General features: G+C 44.4%; 1 protein-coding gene across 9 annotated transcripts in view; it reads left to right on the forward strand.

Annotated features, from left to right (window-relative positions):
- Positions 1-20,956, forward strand: part of lats2 (large tumor suppressor kinase 2) — a 100,395-nt gene that overhangs the window by 32,817 nt on the left and 46,622 nt on the right. For all 9 annotated transcript variants that reach the window (XM_078545449.1, XM_078545455.1, XM_078545452.1 and 6 more), the window contains one exon: positions 14,803-14,935. In XM_078545449.1, coding sequence (XP_078401575.1) covers positions 14,803-14,935 — 133 coding nt within the window. The remainder of the gene's footprint in view (positions 1-14,802; positions 14,936-20,956) is intronic.

The raw sequence follows: 20,956 nt of genomic DNA on the forward strand, positions 1-20,956 counted from the left end.
CTTCCTGTTTTTTTCCTACACAAACACAGTATTCCTGCTGCATTGCCTTGTATTTGACTGAGTGTGGAATGTATGACTGAGATAGTAGATGAGGCTGAAGTATGTTTACCAATTCTCAGGCAAATGTTTGTGCAGTTTAACAATATTATTGTGGAATTTAATAGGTTGTAATTTATAATGAACTGCTGCAACTCCTGAAAAAGAAAATTGAAAATAATCTGTGCTGGGGAATTCGCCAATGTTCCTACTCCTTATAGTTGTACAGTGAAATGGCTGTTCGTAGAATTTGAGTGGTGGGGCGTCACATTACTTGCTGTGGTGCCTTGCATGGTCAGTCTTCTTGTTTTACTCGCCATGTGTGATTGCACATGAAGAATAGGTACTTTAGTGTGGTACCGGAGACCTGATGTAGAACTTTACCCCAGCATAAATTGATATCTTCAGCAGAGGAGGAAACCTGGAAAACAAAAATGAAATGATTTAAAATTAATCTTGTCACTTTTTAATTTTATATATGTAATTTGTGATCCCACTATTTGAGAATTATGACTTTGCACATCATTCACCATTACTCAGCCAAGCAGTCAGACAAAAACTGTTTACTCCTAGGCCTTTGCCAGCACTACTTTTTAACCAGAACCTAAAAGGTGTTCAAAAGTGAAGCATCCAACAATTTCTTACACATGTTATGATCCCAGCTGACGTTACTACTGGACAAGCCAAATCCCAGTGCAGAACCCAGCTTGATAGATCCTAACTTTTTTTATTGTTTAGAGAGTGGCTACTGAACAGTGTCACAGGAGTCAGCTGATGAACTTTTAACAAAAAAAACATTTATTAAACAAGGAAAAATGAACGATACTCCTTCATCCACAACTATACCTTTACAGATATATATAGATTTGTAAGGAAAGCACAAGTTACAAAAGCTATCTTATACTCTAATGTTCACAGTAAGTACACAGTCCATGGAAACCAATAGGCAACCTGTGGTCAGATGCATCACACTCTGAAACCAAGTGACAGATGCCACCCTAAACAGACGCTATAGGTCTCTCATCAACTCCACCAGACGCTTGTCCCACCATGAGCCAACTGGTCTCACTGAACTCTGTCTTTCACATGAGGGTTTCCAATCTCCACTCTCGAAGAACTTGTCCTGGAATCTTCTCCCAAACAACGCTTTCTCTCAGACGCCTTCCACAAGGGTCCACCTCCAGGGTTTCGAGCTCTCCATCTGATGTTCCTCTCCCCTGAATCGCCACGTACATTCAAGCTTCCTTCCACACACGCTTTCTCATATGCTCAGCCATGCCAACAGAACTCCACTGCTTCACATGCCCATAGTAAAGAGTTACAGGCCTTTGACTGTCCCCTTGAATCTTTCCTATTTCACTCCCCTGGATTTGGGGACTCTTTAGTTTCTGAAACCTGCTTCTGCAGTTCCTTCTCCTGTGTCCAGCTTCTCCTGGCAGCTGGCTTCAACTTCAGTTTGGGACTTGCTATCTGAGCCGCCTTTCTGGAGTACTGGCTTCAGTTGAACTGAAACTGCTTTTCTAGTTTTCTCTGTCTCTGTGAGTCCCTCTCTCTGGACTCCTGTTGCTAGGCAACAACACAGTTTCTTTTAACCTTGTGTTTGATTTAACTTCCCTTCAAGAGTCGTAAAACCTTCATTAAAATGCAGGCATCTTTTAAAGTGAAACTAAAACTCAACTTCCCCTCTTTCTTAACACCACAAATACAGAAATACAAATTAAACTTAACTTAAAGCTAAAACTTAAACTTAAAGATATACCTTATTTCTAACACACTCAAATACAGATATAGCTTACTCAAACTATCTCTATTTCCTAACACACACCAACTTGCTGCTTTGAACTGAATTATTTCAATAGATAATTGCCGTCGTGGTCTGTTCCAATCCTTGAAAAACAGTGCTCAAACAGTCATCTTTGCGTTTGTAGGGTCAGGAAAAACCAAAACATCTATGGTCAAAGTTAAAGTACAGTGAATTGTCTACAAATATGAACACTGATACCAAATTCAGAAAACAGAAATGGTACTTAACAAATAGCTTCAGATTTAAATAACAGTTATCTGGAATAATTAAGCCTAAGGTGTGGTGGGTGACCTCAAGTCATTCTAGGCCTTATGGCCTCATCTACAAGCTGGTGATTAACCATGTGAAGACCCCAACTCTAGTCTACAGTCTACAGCATCTTGATGTGGGCCAGGCCAGTCTGTCGCAACTGGCTCCGTGACACTTAACAAGGGAATTGGCTGAGTGAGCGGTGGGGAGCAGGCACTCTGTTATCTCAAGAGAGAAAAGCAGGTACATCCCATGGAGCCAAGGTCACTCAACTGCGACTGTACCTCAGTATTCCTACAAACCTGCATGAGAACAGAGTGTAGGAGAGAAGTGATGCTATAGAAATCTCTTTCAACACTACCCCTTACAGTCAAGATGGCAGCTGTCAGAATTGCATCCCATGCTGTTGGCACCAATATGATCCACACCAGCCATCCAACCAACCCCTAAGCAGTCTGTGGCAATGTACACTTTTACATGCACGTTGTAGCTTGGAGCTATGAATAGTGATGTTAAAGGCTCCAATTTTGTTCTATCACATGGCTAACCAGGAATCTCTCCCACTCTTACCGCCTGCCACTGCGTATGTTGGAAGGATTTACAAGTTGATATTCAACCTGTTTGGCCTCATTATGAACACACCTTCCTTGGCCATCAAGTCCTGGAGTGTACTAACCTATCTTTTTTTTTCAAACATTGCGTTTCCTGCAATTTCTACTTTATTTTCAGATTTCATTATTTGCAGTTTTTTTTAAACATCTTTCATTCACATTCCTACTTTTATGAGGTTTGGTTCAGAAATTTGACAGGTGCACAGAGAGTAGACTGCACGCATATTCATGTTGACACAGAGAATGTAAAATTGGTGCAGGCAGCTTGTTAACATCCTCATCCCATTCTTTCATTTGACCACTGATCTCCAAACGTAAGTACTGTGGCCTCTTGCCCCAGGATTTGCAGGACTGAAATAATGTCACTGAAACAGCAGTGGAAACTGGCAATACAGACAGCTGCTTCACAGTAAGGAGAAGAAGGGGATACTACATTTTACCAAAAGAAATGGTGGCCAGATATATGGATCCTACCTTATGGGCCCAAAAACCTCTGTGTCCCATGCCAACATAAGCGTCAAGAGGTGCCCACCTGTAACCTCAGGCTCTGACACTGCCAAGGTTTGCAGGATTATTCAGCATTAAACAGGAGGGATGCATTCCAGGTACCTGCCTGCCCAAAGAGGCCAGAAATTATGGCAGATGGTGCAGTGTCCAGAGTGGGTGCCAAGCATTGGGCTCCCTTTTCCCCAGAAAGATTACTTGTGGCACACTGTCCATCCTTTATAAGGGGGCCAAAATGCTTATAGAATTTTCTGCATTATTTGGAGGCCAGTACCCCTAGTCCAACCCATTATCTTTACATCGGGCTAGGAATGACAAAATTACAGTCCTGGAAATGTTTACTGGGCTATAACCTCTCTTACACTGGCATTTTTGTTTCAAAACAAGGTGCACTGGAAATGACCAAGGAAGGCTGGGATCAAGCCAATCCACTTGGTCTAATTTTTGGCTCTTTTGCCGAACATATTATTGTGAAAATGTCTAATTTCATGAATTATATCGTTCCCCAAGAATTCCAGAGAATGGTTCCAGGGATGAGGAACTTCAGCTATGAAGATAGGTTGGGGAACTTAGGACTGTTTCCTTGCAGAAGAGAAAGCTGAGAGGAGATAGGATAAGAGGTAGTCATAGTCATGAGGGGTCAAGACGGAGTAGATAGGGAGAAACTTCCCACACTTGAAAGAATCGAGAATGAGAGGGCACAGATTTAAAGTAACTTGCAAAAGAAGCAGAAACAATATGAGAAAAAACTTTTCCAGGCAGTGAGCAACTAAGGTCTGGAATGTGCTGTCTGAGAGAGTGGTGGACGCAGGTCTAATTGAGGCATTCAGAAGGGAATTGGACTATTATTTAAAAAGGAACACTGTCCAGGATGATGGGGAAAGGGTGGGAGAATGGGACTAAGTGAATTGCTTATTTGGAGAGCTGGTACAGACACAATGGGCCAAATGGCCTCCTGCACTTCAACAATTCTGTGATCTGTTTTAGGAGTATAACTTTTAGTTTGGGGATTGAAATTTTTAAATGCAAGATAAATGAAAGTCCCTGGTGAGAAGCTGGTCAACAAAGCCCAAAGTAATTGCAATTCAGAAGGATGGCCTGTGTTTATTTAATAAGGTCAGAGTTGGAAGTAGGAAAACAGCATACAATAGGTGGCCACTTTCTGAGTTTCTTGGTGAAGATGAGATTTAGTGACTGGAAGCCAGTGGCGTACCACAGGGATCTGTGCTCGGTCCCCTATTATTTGTAGTTTATATAAATGACATAGATGACTATGTGGGGGGTAGGATTAGTAAGTTTGCGGATGACACAAAGATTGGCCGGGTGGTTAACAGTGAGGTTGAGTGTCTTGGGCTACAGGAAGATATAGAAGGGATGGTCAAATGGGCAGATAAGTGACAGATGGAATTTAACCTTAAAGTGTGAGGTGATACACTTTGGAAGGAGTAATTTGACAAGGAAGTATTTAATGAACGGCATGACACTAGGAAGTTGTGAGGAACAAAGGGACCTTGGTATGTGTATCCATAGATCTCTGTAGGCAGAGGAGCATGTTAGTGAGGTGGTGAAAAAGGCATATGGGACACTTGCCCTTATCAATCGAGGCACAGATTACAAAAGTAGGGAGGTCATGCTGGAGTTGTATAGAACCTTAGTGAGGCCACAGCTGGAGTACTGTGTGCAGTTCTGGTCGCCACATTAAAGGAAGGATGTGATTGCACTGGAGGGGGTGCAGAGGAGATTCACCAGGATGTTGCCTGGGATGAAACATTTAAGTTATGAAGAGAGGTTGGATAGACTTGGGTTGTTTTCATTGGAGCAGAGAAGACTGAGGGGCGACCTGATCGAGTTGTACAAGATTATGAGGGGCATGGACAGGGTGGATAGGGAGCAGCTGTTCCCCTTAGTTGTAGGGTCAGTCACAAGGGGGCATAAGGTCAAGGTGAGGGGCAGAAGGTTTAGGGGGGATGTGAGGAAAAACTTTTTTACCCAGAGGGTGGTGACGGTCTGGAATGCACTGCCTGGGAGGGTGGTAGAGGCGGGTCGCCTCACATCCTTTAAAAAGTACCTGGATGAGCACTTGGCACGTCATAACATTCAAGGCTATGGGCCAAGTGCTGGTAAATGGGATTAGGTAGGTAGGTCAGGTGTTTCTCACCTGTCAGTGCAGACTCGATGGGCCGAAGGGCCTCTTTTGCACTGTGATTCTGTGAGATGTCAGGAGTTGTCTTCCTAATTATTCATTTGGTTTTCCAGAACAAGAGGAAGGTTTGGAAATTGGAAATAATTAGTTGGAATCTTTATCTGGGACAGCTCAGGTGTGCCATGGGAATAAATTGCAGGGAGGTAGTTTTTTCTTTGTTTTGGGTTTATCTCTGGGATTTCTCACAGAAACAAAAGCAGTTGCGGTTGGTCCCTAGAAGCTGCTTTGAGACAAGCAAATAGAGAAATCTACCAGGAGCTGTAGACTAGGAACAAAGGCTGACAGAAACCAAGGGTGTTTTCTGATTTGGAGTCACTGAACAAGAAAGCAGGGAAGCCCAAGCTTGTGCTGGGCTGTCTACAGTTGTGAAGTGCTTAAGGAGAGTTGGAGGGTTGCCCAGCCGAATGCTCCTGGAAGGACCCCAAGAAACCTCATAGCTTGGAGAATAGAGGGAACACTGAGGAGAATCAAAGTGAATTCCTGAAAGCTGTGGCACACCTTGGTTTGGTCCCAGGAGAAGTGAATTAACCTTCAAGATCCTGTAAAGTATAGGGGAACTCTTGAGTGGAAATAAAAGTAGAAAGGGAAGGGTCCTGTTGAGATTTTTGGGCTCAAAAGAATAGGTGCTTACAAAATATAGTGTTCATTTAGTAGTACTTATTTTGATTAACTCTTGCACAGTAAAGGTTTTTGTTTAAATGTAAAATCCTGTGGTGTAACTCTTTCAATTAATAACTGGGAGTTTGAATTACTTTGGGATCCACTGAGATCATAATATACAGGGAGCAAACTGGAAGATCTGTGGATTTTCAGGGCATATATTGGATGTCCCATTCATAAAACTAACTTCTATTCGTTGGAAATGTACACCACCAAAATTCAGCATCATGGGAAAAGAGCAGGAAATTGGAACTAACTGGACAGATACATTTAGAGAGCTAACTGCCTACAGGAAAAATAGGCTATACAGCTCCCTTCTGTGCTGTATTCCACAATTCTGTGACCTTAAGACGAGGTGGTGAAAACAAGGAAGAAAGTTGAAAAAAACCTCAAGGTGTACCTTGTGTGTGCCAGAAGCATACAGAATGGGCATATTGTGATGTCAAACAGCTTCTAACACTGATTTGGTGCAAGACCTGCCATCTTAGACTTCGCAGATCATGTTAATGCCCTCTCTTAAATACAAGCTGCATGAGGGACTCCCCAAAAGCACTGTTTAAATGGATCACCATGGAACGTTCATATGAGATATTTTTGACTTCCTTTTGCTGCTGCAGAGTGAGTAGAAGTACTGCGCTCAGTGTTGTTTAAGGAGTTTGGAAAAGGTTTAGGATTTACAAGGGAGAAGTGCTGGATTTTGACAAGGAGGTCAAAGAAGTTTGAAGTCCTTTCAGCAGAAATCCTGCTTTCATTATTTCCCTCTTGGGCTTCAAGGTGACAGTGACATGGAGCTCAGGAAGCAGAGAGGGGAAGCTGTATGTAGAGGGAGGAGGAAGAAGTCTTTCAACAGAAGATTGTACCTACCAGGAATCTTCAGGGAGAACTTCTAACTGCATCTCTCCTGGAGCACTGAGGTAGCTCCACTTCACCAAGAAGTGGTTACTGAATTGTGCTGCCTCCTACAAACAGACCTGTAGCTGCCAGTGACCATGAAAATCACTGTGGCCCTTAATTTCTGCGCCAGCAGATCCTTCCAGAGGAGAGTGGGCAACATTACCAACATAAGACAGTATGATGTGCATCAGGGAGGCAACAGAGGCCCTATAAGCCAGGAAAGGGACCTTCATAGTCATAGATTTATACAGCACAGAAACAGGCCCTTCAGGCCATCGTGTCCGTGCTGGCCATCAAGCACCTATCTATTCTAATCCCGTTTTCCAGCACTGGGCCCGCAGTCCTGTATGCTATGGCGTTTCAGGTGCTCATCTAAATACTTCTTAAATGTTGTGAGGGTTCCTGCCTCTACCACCCCCTCAGGCAGTGTGTTCCAGATTCCAACCACCCTCTGGGTGAAAAAAGTTTTCCTCAAATCCCCTCTAAACCTCCTGCCCCTTATCTTAAATCTATGCCCCCTGGTTATTGACACCTCCATTAAGTGGAAAAGTTTCTTCCTATCTATGCCCCTCATAATTTTGTATACCTCTATCAGGTCCCCCTCAGCCTTCTCTGCTCTAAGGAAAACAACCCTAGCCTATCCAGTCTCTCTTCATAGCTGAAACGCTTCAGCCCAGGCAATATCCTTGTGAATCTCCTCTGCACCCCCTCCAGTGCAATCACATCCTTCCTATAGTGTGGCGGCCAGAACTGATCACAGTACTCCAGCTGTGGCCTAAATAGCGTTTTATACAGCTCCAACATAACCTTCCTGCTCTTATATTCTGTGCCTTGGCTAATAAAAGCAAGTATCCCATATGCCTTCTTAACCACCTTATCTACCTGTGCTGCTGCCTTCAGGGATCTTTGGACATGTACACCAAGGTCCCTTTGATCCGCTGTACTTCCTAGGGTCCTATCATTCACTGTGTATTCCCTTGCTGTGTTAGTCCTCCCAAAATGCATCACTTCCCTCTTACCAGAGAGAAACAGCAGGAGCGGACACATGGCTTTGTTAGGCTAGCTGGATTCTCACTAGCGCAGGGATGCATCGACTGCATGCACATAGCTCTTCAGACCCTACATATTAATGGGGAGATGTAATGCGACCGCAAGGGCTACCATTCCTGAGCGTGCAGTTGGTGTGCAACCATGCACAGAACATCGTGTCATTGAATGCCTGCTGTTCTAGCAGCAGTCATGACACTTTCATACTGCGACAGTCAGCCCTACCCAGTATCTTTGGGCCATTACAAGCCAGAGTCTGGTTGCTGGATGACAAGGACCACCCACTTTACTCATGACTCCCCTCAATCACCCAACCACCTGTGGTCAGAGCAATGAGAGTGGTGCCATGGAACAAACCATTGGTGTTCTGAAACAAGAAGCAGTATGCTATCTAAATGGAGAAAGATTGCAGAACTCGGTAGTACAGAGGGACCTGGGGGTCCTGGTACATGAATCACAAAAAGTTAGTATTCAGGTACAGTAAGTAATTAGGAAGGCGAATGGAATGTTGGTGTTTATTGTAAGGGGAGTGGAATATAAAAGTAGGGAAATTTTACTGCAACTGTGCAGGGCCTTAATGAGACCACATCTGGAGTACTGTGTTCAGTTTTGGTCTCCTTATTTGAAAAAGCATATAATTGCATTAGAAATAACTCAGAGAAGGTTCACTGAACTCATTCCTGGGCTGAGGGGCTTTTCCTATGAAGAAAAGTTGAACAGGTTAGGCCTATACCCATTGGAGTTTAGGAGAACGAGAGGTAATCTCATTGAAACATATAAGATCCTGAGGGGACTTGTTGGAGTGGATGCCGGGGAAGATCTAAAATGGGGACACAGTTTAAGAATAAGACGTCTCCCTTTTAAGACGGAGATGCTGTCAACCTGATGGAGGACTGTAGGTTTGTGTTCCACATTGTTACTGGCACTCCTCAGGGGCAGGACCTCAGTAATCCTAGCAATGTGCTGGAGCACAGATTGCTGGACCAGCTCTTTGAGCACTGGCACCTGCAGCCATGTTAGCAACTATCTGAATGTATGACAACAGCATGGGTCCCATGATTTCAGTCTGAGTTTCCACTGCAGCATTGAAAGGTCAGGTGGCTCCTGCCTGTGCTGCAGTGGAAGTTGAGATAATGGAAGCGGAGCAGGCACGAAGAGCTGATTGGCCTACTCCTGCTCCTAAGTCCTATGCTCATATCTGCTGCCAGACTTTGTATTGTGGGTCCTCAAGTGCTGCATTGGAGCTGGCTACTTCCACGCTGGGTCAGATTCTGGAACTCTCTTCCTAACAGCACTGTGGTGTACCTACATCAAATGGACGGCAGCGGTTCTGAAAGGCAGCTCACTACCACCTTCTCAAGTGCAGCTTGGGTTGGGCAACAAATGCTGGCGCTGCCAGTGACATTTACATCCCGTGTAAGAATATTAAAAAAAAAGAGTGCTGCGTGCAATTTTGGTCTCCATATTTAAGGAAGAAACACTTGCATTGAAGACAGCACAGCAAAGGTTCACCAGGTTCACCAGATTGGTTCCTGGGATGAGAGGGTTGTGCCATGATGAGAGGCTGAGTAAGTTGGCCCTTTATTTTTTTGGAGTTTTGAAGAATGAGAGGTAATCTCATTGAACCATACAAGATTTTGAAGGGGTTTGACAGGGTAGGAACTGATATGTTGTTTCCCCTGGCTGGACAATCCAGAGCAGGAGCACAGTCACAGTGTCAGGGGTCAATCATTTTAAGACTGAGATAAGGGTTGTGAATCTTTGGAATTATCTACCCCAGAGGGTTGTGAGTGCTTCACCATTGAATGTATTCAAGACTGGGAATGGTAGATTGTTGATCTCTCAGGGAATTAAGAGATTTGCAGAGTGGGAATGTGGAGTTGAGTAGAAGATCAGCCATGATGTTATTGAATGTGGTCTATTACTGCTCCTTTTTCTTATGGTCTTATGACTCCCTCATGCTCCTTTACAATAATAACAAGCTATGTGGCAGGTCTCTCAATACACCAGGCATGTTTGTGTCCATGCCTATCGGTGTTCTCCTGTACCTTACCCCATTGAAGTTCAGATCTGAGTTCTCTGTAGCAGAACTTGGCTGTGATTGTGTCCTCCAGTGAATTGGCACACCTGCTATCTTGCCTCCCTGTCCTTGTTGCAGTCCACTTGAACCTATCTGCTGATCCTGATTCTATGGTACCCTCTAAAATAACATGCTGTGCCAGCATCTGAGTTGATGGCTGCAAGCATCAGTTCAAGTGACGGAACTTTTATCAGATATTTGTTGTTGCCTGTGCCCATCAGGGGGGGAGGTGGGGGTTGCTCTTGCCAGTCAGGTGGTAGTTCTTGGGTGTCTGGAAGCAAAAAAGCAGAAGTGTAGGGTTGGGATGAGGGAAGGGTGTTGAGATGAAAAACAAGAGGTTCATGACCACACCATTGGCAGCTTGCTCTTTATGCCAAACAACAGAATGAGGGTGACGTGGGATTTAAGAAGGTGCATAATGCAGGAATATACCAATATCCTGAATTTTCCCGATGATGCTGATGCAATGGCTTCAGTTACTAACAGGCCCATAATAATGAGTAATATTGGCTCCAAGATGCTCAGGAGATGCAGGTGTGCCTATGCCCACCAGTTCTGTGGTGCTGCCTCCTGGTATTTGTGACCTTGGGTGGGGTTTTCCACTCCCTCCCGTAGTGGGCATTGTGGCAGGCGGGATCGGAAAAATCAGTTTTATGTCATAAAAATAGTTTGCGATCATCCGCTCTGGACCTTAATGGCGGCGCACGTTTCCCACTGCGCCATGTCAGTAACGCAATTTGAATACATTTGAATGTAATGAATACCATTGTAGAGGTTGCTCGCTGGAATCACCCCCCCCACGCTGGTTTAACATTCCATGCTGGCATCTAATTAGACAGGCATGTTTCATAACCGTATATAAGTGACGTGCACCTGGCGACCTGCACTTTACTCATGACTTCGAGGTTTGTTCAACAACCCAGCATCGCTCAGCGCTTGTGGCACCTCGGACTCCATGCCAGGCTTTGCGGGCAGCACCACATCACTTTCAGGGGGCTTTCACAAGCAAGACTTTATGTACCACACCAGCGGTAAGGTGGGGGTGGGTTGTAAAGTGCAGAAGGGTGAGGGCTCAATGGGGGAACGGGGAAGACCAGACAGAGGCAAGGGAAGGGGCTGCAGGGCAAGACCTAGACTGGGGGGGTTGCTTGGTGGAGAATGGGGAAGGTTACACTCAGACACATGACTGGGGGGGTTGTGAGATGGAAGCGTCCTCTGGTCCATAGTGGGGAGAGAATCTCTTACAGAAGAACATAAGCGAGTTGGGGCCAGAATGGGAGGTTTGCAGAGTGAAGAAGTACTTCAGTTTACATTGCTGAGCTTGCAGAGACTGTCCTTGATCCAGCCACAGAGGGGGAGGGCATGTCAGTCCAGTGTCAGTCACGCCCAGCATGTTGTGCGCAGGTTGTGGTAGTAACTTCACAGGCGTCGGTCTGGGTAGGTCTCTAGCAAAATACTGGGCCACCAATGGCACATTCACAGGGGAGGCATCTGCAGCCTGTGGATGGAGACAAGATAATGTAGGCACACTCGAAGGTCTAATGAGGCATAGGTACATCCACCTCAAATGATTCAGGGGGTAATACAGGGATATTAACCACCATCACAATGGGATTAAGGATTAAAGGGGGGGGACGGAAAGTTATTGGAGGGAGGGAAACCTGCACATTATGCTCCTCCAGGATGATGGGAGGTGTTTCCACAGGCACGCAGGGAGGGCCCAAGTTGGTCTGGTAGTAAAATATCACCACCATTATCTTGAAACCTGAAGTGATGGCACAGCAGAAATTAAAAATGACAAATAACTCTGGTGGGCAGGGCTCTGAGGGCCTCGAGGAGGCGTGCTGCACTGCATAGTGGGGGCCATTTGAAAGGACACCTAACTGAACCGTGAATTACCAAATGAAGAGAGATGCACAGCTGAGAAATGTTAGGAATCTTTCAATGACAATGCAGGGAATCAGGAGAGTTAACCAATGAAGCTTATTCATGTGAGACTAATCTTGAATCCTGCCACTCATCGATCTTGTGATAACCCCTTGTTCTAAGCATGGAAATTCCCTAGAGCAAGAATGAAGTCAAGAGCAATGGGCGACTGGACAAGTTGCAGTTGTACATTAAAAGCAGGAGCTCAGAATCTTGGTGCTGACAGGTTTACATCATATGGAAACCCTCAGCCCCCCCTGAAATAATCTCACTCCCTCACTAACATCCGCCCTGATGTGTATTCCAACAAGTGTCTTATAAGTAGCACATCCAAGTGCCTGGCCAAAGCAATATCATTGCAGTCGGTCTAGTGAAGGGGGCGGTGGAGGGGGCCAGGGGAAGGATAGTATGTTCCTTGAAATGGACATTGTGCTGTCCACGATTTCAGTGGCAAAAGGTGCCAACACTGGTACCAAGCCGTTGAACCCACAGTGACTCACGAGCGATGGACAGAAACGGGACCTTTGGAGACTGATGCTTACTCATGTCTTCCTCTCATGGACCCTTCAGAGAGGATATCTTCAGGAAGATGGAGGTGCATTTATTGCTGCCTGCTTAATCGCATACAGGCAGGAGAGAAGGCAGTGCAAATTGCGATGGCAGAGCCAGGCTCATCAAAGGGATTAGCTTCACCTTGATGTGCAAGGGGCAGCAGGGCCCCCTCTGGGCGCAGAGGTTGACGTTGTGCACAGGCACCTCCCAAGACTGAGGGTCCACAGACCACATATGTCTTTTCTGCAGATGAGCGAGAAACAGTGTCACCGATGCCTCTGCATGTCCAGGGATCTGATGGCTCACATCTACCACATTTTCCAGAAGTTGACGCCATGGGGACTGGGAGGACATCCATTGCCAGTGACTCTGAAATTCACCGCCGCTCTTAACTTCTATGTGAGTGGCTCTTTTCAATGCTCCACTGGAGACCTCTGTGGGATCTCTCAAGCTTCCACCCACAAGTGAACACAGGAGGTCACAGACCTCTTCTGTGTAGCGTTGGCAATCATCGGCATGGACACCATCTCCCAGGCCGTAGTTGAAAGGTTCGTGGACCTCCTCCGGCCATCATGGGGTAGAGCATGGACCTCCATGGCGTCCAGAAAGCAGCCCAGCAAGATGTCACTAAACTTGGGCGCTGCAGATGTCTTTGCTTTGGGGACCATCTCTCTTCTGGAGCTGTCCTGGGACGGAGACATTGAGAAAGCTGTGCGTGGGTGCGGTTTAAATATGGCACCCAGAAAGATGATCTGTTGAGGTTACAGTGGCGCGGGCAAATCAGAGGCTGCTAGCCATGATATGACGTGGAAATGATCAGTATCCTCCTTTCAACTATCTGGACTACCTCCAGAAGCACATCAGAGAACTTGGGAGTCCTCTATCTGATCTGTTGCTCCATTGCCAGTCTTCTTCCTTCACAAAGATTTTCTGACAGAGCTCCACCAGCTTTTGTAGCCTAAGTGTACCTCTCCTTTACCAAGGCTGGCTGCCTTTAAGAAGTACAGGCTAGCTGTTCATCTTGCTAGCCATGCACACCTCTGGGCCCAGTGTTGAGGATGTAACCAGTCAGCAGTGTGTTTTGTACTGCTATCCTCAAACTCTTTCGAGTTATCAACAGTCACAGATTGCAACTCTTTTGAGTACAATCACAGTTCTTGGTTTTTCCAGGAGTGGGACATGAACCCACAACCCTCTGGTTCAAAGGCGAGGGTGCTATGAACTGAGCCACAGCTGACACCTCAACTACTGCTATCCTCAACACGAACAAGCCTTTGGTAATTGCTCATTGCAGTCCCCTGTGTCAGCTAATGGGCCAAATTGAATTCTTTCCCCTGTGACTTTGGGAGACGGTTTTCTGATGTAAATTCCAATATAGGGTCATAAAGTCATTTACAGAACTATTAGGCTATTAGGCCCTTCAAGCCCATGCCGGTTCCACCCGGAGCAGCCCAGTTAATCCCACTCCCCCGCTCAATCCCTATAGCCTTGCAAGTTTATTTCCTTCAAGTGCCTATCCTATTTCCTTTTGAAATCATTGTTTCCACTTCCACCAACTTAGTGGGCAGCAGGTTCAGCGACACTTGCTGTGTAAAAAAAGCTCTTCCTCACATTCCCTCTATTTTGCTTGCCCAAAATCATAAATCTGTCCCCCAATCCTTGCACCACTTGCCTACCTTATCTAAACATGTTATAACCTGTACACCTCTATCAAATCTCCCCTCAATCTCCTTTGCTTTAAGGAGAACGACTCTAGCCTTTCCAATCTAACCTTGTAATTAAAACCTCCCCATCCCTGGAACCATTCTGGTAAATCTCAGGAGCCTTCACATCTTTCCTAAAGTGTGGTGACCAGAACTAGAGACAGTACTCTAGTTGGGGCCTAACCAGAGATTTATAAAGGTTCGGCATGACTTTCATGCTTATGTACTCAATACCTCTAGTTATGAATTCCACAGACAGTGGCTATATGTTAAAGCACATTATGTGAACATAAAACTTAATAGGGGTGTTAAAAATAACAATTGTCACATTTTTAGCAGGAAGAGGAGACAAAATACACCCTTTCATTATCCTATCTTGCTGGGGAGTTTACCAACTAAAACATCCTGCAGCAACTGAAAATGTTACCGATTCACTTTGTTATCTAACTGTTTCCTAAACACAATTACTGTTGGTCATTTCAATCTGAAAGGTATAATTTTAGTTCTACATCTTAAATTGTTTTTGCTTTTAGGAAATGGCAATCCGAGCTCTCAAGCAGACTGGTAGCAAAAGCATAGAAGCTGCTCTGGACTTCATAAGTAAGATGGGCTATCTGGACCCTAGGACTGAACAGATTGTAAGAGTTATTAAGCAAACATCACCAGGTAAACCCACAGCATTACTTCAAATAAATAAACATAACACTGCTTTGTAATCCAATTTTTTACATTGAGTGTTGTAGAGAATACATGATTTTCTATTCCCTGTCAACTAGCTTTGGGTGAATCTAGGTCCAGGAAGCCGTTCTGCTGGTAGCCCATTAATTGGCATCACTTTTGGTGTTTACCACCATACGTAATTGTTCTTTCAAATAGCTGGCAACAGGTATGATGAACCACTATAACAACCTGGATGTAAGGAACATCGGCATGCTTCCATCCTCAGTCACCCCAACAGCCTCTCTCTTTCCTATGGCACCTTTCCATTCACGTGCAGGAGATACAGCATCTACCTGGCTTAAAAAACTCGTACTACCTGTTTTTATATTACTAGCTAGCTTTCTCTCTTTGCTGAGAGCTATTAAATATACCCTTAAAAGTCTGACACTGCATCGATACTGTCCTTTTAACCTAGTTCCCCAGTTCCCTTTAGCTAGTTGTGCTTTCATACCCTTATAGTTATGTTTATTCAGGTTTAAAACACTAGTCTTAGACCCACAGTTCAGCCCTTCAAACTGAACATGAAATTTTACCATGTTATGATCACTGTCACTTAAGGGCTCCTTTATCATGAGGTTATTAATTAATCCTGTCTCATTGCTCATTACCAGGTCTAGAATAGCTTGCTCGCTGTTTGGCTCTAGAACGTACTGCTCTAAGAAATTGAACAATGTACAATCTATGAACTCATTTTACAGGCTTCCTTTGCTAATCTTATTTGACTAATCTACATGTAGATTGAGGGCACCCATGATTATTGCGATACCTTTCTTACCTGCCCGATTTATTTATTCATGTATACTCTGTCCTACAGTATAACTACTGTTAGGAGGCCTAAAAACTACTCCCACAAGTGACCTCTTATCTCAATCCAAACTGATTCGCTAAGGTCATCTCTCACTACTGTAATAATGTTATCTTTAATTAATAGAGTTACCCCAACACCTTTTCCTAGCTCCCTATTGTTTTGAAATGTCAAACACCAGTCAGTAGTCAGGTCCCAGCCTTGGACACCCTGCAACCATGTCTCCATGATGGCTGTCAGGTCATACATATTTAATAATAATTCATCCATTTTGTTGTGAATGCTGTGCGCATTCAGATACAGAGCCTTTAAATCTGTTTTTCTATCATTTTTTTCAATTTCTGGCTTTATCTGCTGGTGCACTCTTAAGTTTGTACTTGCTGTCCCTTCATGCCACACTCTGCCATTACTCAAATTGCTACCCTGCTCTAGTACCTCATTGTTACCTTTTGATTTACTACACCTTCTCTCACATGATCCCTTCCGTCTGTTATTTAGTTCAAAGCTGTCTCCACCATCCTAGTTATATGACTCACCAGAACTCTGGTCCCAACAGAGTTCAGATGAAGACCATCTCAGAGGTACAGCTCCCACTTTCCTCAGTACTAGCACTTTCCCTAGTACTACCCATGAATCAAAACCCATTTCTCCCACACAAGTCTTTGAGCCACGCATTCATCTCTCTATTCCTATCTACGCAAGTTTGCTCATGGCTCTGGTAATAATCCAGAGATTACCTTTGAGGTTCTGCTTTTTAATTTAGCCCCAAGCTACTCAAACTCCTTAAGCAGAACCTCCTTCCTAGTCCTGTCTATGCTTTTGGTCCTCCCCTTCCCACTGCAAGTTCCTCTCCAGCCCCAAGCAGATGCCCCAAACCCTGGCATTGGGCAGGCAACACAGCCATCTGTATTCACGCTCTCAGCTGCAGAGAACTGTGTCAATCCCCCTGACTATACTGTCCCTACTATGGTTACATTCCTATTAATTCCCCCCACTTGAATGGCTTCCTGTATCATGGTACCATGGTCAATTCGCTCATCCATCCTGCAGCCCCTGCTTTCATCCCCAAAAGCTGTAAGAACCTCAAACCTATTGGACAATAGCAAGGGCTGAAGCTCCTCCACTTCTACCTTTTCAATACTCTTACATACCTTACTCACAGTCACACCCTTCTATCCTTGACCACTAACCAAAGCAGAAGACCCTAGCCTAAGCGGTGTGATCGCCTCCTGGAGTAAAGTGTCCAGATAACTTTCCCCCTCCCAGACGCATCGGTGTCTGCAGCTCAGCCTCCAGCTCAATGACTCTGAGCTGAAGCTCCTCAAGCTGCTGACACTTATTACAAACGTGTTTGCCCTGGATCACACTGGTATCCAGGAACACCCACATTCTGCTGTCACAGCACATCACCGGCCCTGCCATCTTTATTATGTGTTAATTCATTTATTAATATTTTCTTAATTAATAATTATAATACACTACTGCCAAAGAGCTTTACTACTGCTAGTAAACCTGACTACTGCAACTGAAACCTTACAATTGTTAATGAATTACCCGAGTTTTGAAAGATAAATGAGTAAAATACCAACCAATCATTTACCTGGATATCTCACGGCACCAAATTCTCTCACTCACTGAATTCTCTAGTTCACACTCTATGACTAGCTGCACTCAATGGTGAGCTGCTGTCTTTGTCTTGCCTGATCCCACTTCCCAGCTTTTGTTCTGTAGCCTTGTAGGTTACAGCACCTCAAGCGCATGTCCAAATACTTTTTAAATGGGATGCAGGTTTCTGCCTCTAACACCCTTTCAAACAGTGAGTTTCAGACCCTCTGGAAAATATTTTCTCCTCAACTCTCCTCTAAACCTTCTGCGAATTACTACAAATGTATTCCCCCTGCTTATTGATTTCTCTGCTAAGGGAAATAGGTCCATCCTATCTCCACTCTAGGCCCCTCATAATTTTATACGCCTCAATTAAATTTCCTTTAGTCTCTTCTGTTCCACCGAAGACAACTCCAGCCTATACAAACTTTCCTCGTAGCTTTCCTCATAACTTAAAAAAGAAGGAAGAAAGAAAAGGGCTACTACTGATCATTTAGCCGAGCATAAGTTGTAGGCAAAATTCTAAATCTATTATTGGGACACTTAGGGTATCATAGTATGATTGAGAAAAGTCACATGAATTTGCTAAAAAGAAATCATGCTTGATAAATTGAGGAGGTAACGATGTAACTAGTAGGACAAAATATCTGACACTGAGGTGCTCACCTGAGCCGGCATGCCAAGCATGTACACCAGATTGAGACAGTCACAACTGAGTTGTACTGGTCACGTGGCCAGAATCTCTGACACTCACTTACCAAAGCAAATCGCCTATGGAGAACTTGAGTCAGGAGTGTGCTCTCATGGCGGTCAAAGGAAGCGCTACAAGGACACTCTGAAGGCTTCACTTAAGAGTTTTGATATCGACATCGAGTCCTGGGAGATGCTTGCCCAGGATTGCTGCACCTGGCACAACCAACTAAAAAATGGTGCAGCCTTCTTTGGAAGCAAGCGCGTATCAGAGGCAGAGAGAAAATGCTAGGAGAGGAAATCCCAAGCCAGCAACTTATCCAAAACTCAATCGTCTGCAGTATCCTGTCATATATTTGCAGCAGAACCTCCTGAGCACAGATCAGCCTTAGCTGTCACCTACGTACCCACCAGAACCCTACAAACACCCCAGATGATGAACATGGTCATCTTCACCTCGAAGGATGAACTGTAAGATTGGCATTAATTGAGGACTGGTTAACAGAGAAAACAGAAAGTAGAAATAAATAGGACATCTTTGCTTTGGCAGGCTGTAACTAGCAGGGTACCGCAACAATCAGTACTTGGGCCTTAGCTATTTACAATCTATATGAATAACTTAGATGAGTGTGATGTATCCAAATTTACTGACGATACAAAATTAGGTGGGAAAGTAAATCTCTCCATTTTTATCACCCTCTATCTAATCTGAAAACTCCGTAACCAGGAATATTGAACTGCCATTCCTGCCCTCTTTAAGCAATGTGTCACTAATAGCTTTGATATTATACTTCCATGCCCTCAGATCATCTGTCTTATTCACTAGACTCCTTGCATTGAAGTATATGCCATTAACTACTGCCAAATTCTTTTGTTGTTTATTTTCCAGCTGTTTCTTCTGCCTTCCACACTAGTTTACTAATTTTCCGCCTCTCCAGCTTTGTTCCTCTCCCTGCTGAATATACATCAGGTTTCCTTCCCCCTTTCAAGCTAGTTTAAATCCCCCCAACAGCAGCAGCAAACCTCCCTGCAATGATATTGATCCTGACCCTATTCAGCTGGAACCCTTCTAGTTTGTTTACTACTACCCCAAATGCGGTCCCAACGCCCCAGGAATCTGAAGCCCTCACTCCTGCATCGTTTCTCCAGCCACACAATTCATCTACACTATCTACTTATTTCTATATTCACTAGTACAAGGACCTGGAAGTAATGCAGAGATCACTATCTTAGGATATCATCCCTCTTTTTACCTATGTCATTGGTAACAATGTGGACTACAACCTCTGGCTGTTCACCACGTCCCTTCAGAATGTTCTTCAGCCACTCAGTGGCTTCCTTGACCCTGGCAGAGGGAAGCAATATACCATCCTAGAATCACGTCTGCAGCTGCAGAAAAGCCTGTCTATTTCCCCAACTATAGAATCCCCTATCACTATAGCTTTTCTGACTTGCCTCCTCCTCTCTGTTTTACAGCTGAGCCACATGTGATACTGTAGACTTTGCTCTGGCTGTATTCCCCAGAGGAACCATTGCCCTTACCAATAGTTAGGGCTGAATACCAGTTAGAGAGTGAGATTCACTCAGGGCAATTCTGCATTACCTTCCTGTTCCTTGTCGTCTTGGCGGTCACCCATTCATTCTGTGCTTGCACACTCTTAAACTGTGACCACTTCCTGAAATGTAATAAAAGCAAAATACTGCAGATGCTGGAAATCTGAAATAAAACCAGAAAATGCTAGAAAAACTCAGCAAGTCTGGCACTATCTGGGGACAGAGTTAATGTTTTGTGTCTGTATGACTCTTCTTCAGGGCTCTCTCCACAGATGTCCTGGAGTACCAACATAGCACAAGATGTGCATTCAATGGGACTGAGCTATCCTGCCATGCCTCTATTTATTATACACTGTCTAAACTGACTGGAAATAAACTTAAGACTTATTCCTGATATGCACAAAAAAAACCATTCAGCAGCAACTTAGCAAATAGCCCTTTGCCCTGTGGTGACATCACTTTAGGTGCTTTTTCCACATTCACTGATGCTCAGCCTCCCTTACCACCGGGCTCCCCCATTCTTGAACTAATTGATCAGATACTAAAACACCAAACACACACAAAATGGTTTCGAGATACTTGACCTGTAATTTGTCTTAAAGCCCTCAGCTTCTGCTGCACTTCCCTCCGTGTTGTTTTTTTATGTCACTCTGATGCCACTTCTTCAGTTTTTTCTGTGTTTGATTTTGTCTGCTCCTGCTCATTTCTCTCCTGCCTCAGACCTTTTGGCAAGCTTTCAAGAAAGTGCCTGTGTGGACATTGGGTGATGTCAAGATCAGGCTTGATTGAGATGCCTTGTGCAGCTGAATAGTCTGTCAATTCTTTTGGCAGGCACAAAGACGGATAATGGCCACTAGAACAGCTCCATAGAACTGTAACCTAATGAGGAGCCAGTACCTTAAGGGGAGGAGGGGAGACAAAACAATTGGCAATAGGGAACTGAACAAGTAAATAAATAATCTTGAGGGCCTCGCTCCAGCAGTTATCTGTAAGAAACAGGAAGAAACTGGGATTTTTTGCTTCCAAGGTTTTGTTTGTATTTACCCATTTTGGAATTTTAGGACAGATTTTCTACTGGGATTAAGACCTTGTCAAAAATTTTGGCACAAGCTTTCCAGTCTTCCAAGCTGCTCACAATTTTCCATTAATTAATTGTAATGTAATGAAAATCATCAGCACCTTGTCCTGAATTTGTGATAAACACTTGCACCCTACTAAGCACCCGGATGCTGAAGAGCTGTAAAATGTTACTGCGTGGCACCATGTCATATGGCACTCTGATAAGATTGATACTAAGCCAGATTTGCTCCTAC

Source organism: Cetorhinus maximus, chromosome 7 (genome assembly GCF_964194155.1).
Source record: "Cetorhinus maximus chromosome 7, sCetMax3.hap1.1, whole genome shotgun sequence".
Taxonomy (NCBI): domain Eukaryota; kingdom Metazoa; phylum Chordata; class Chondrichthyes; order Lamniformes; family Cetorhinidae; genus Cetorhinus; species Cetorhinus maximus.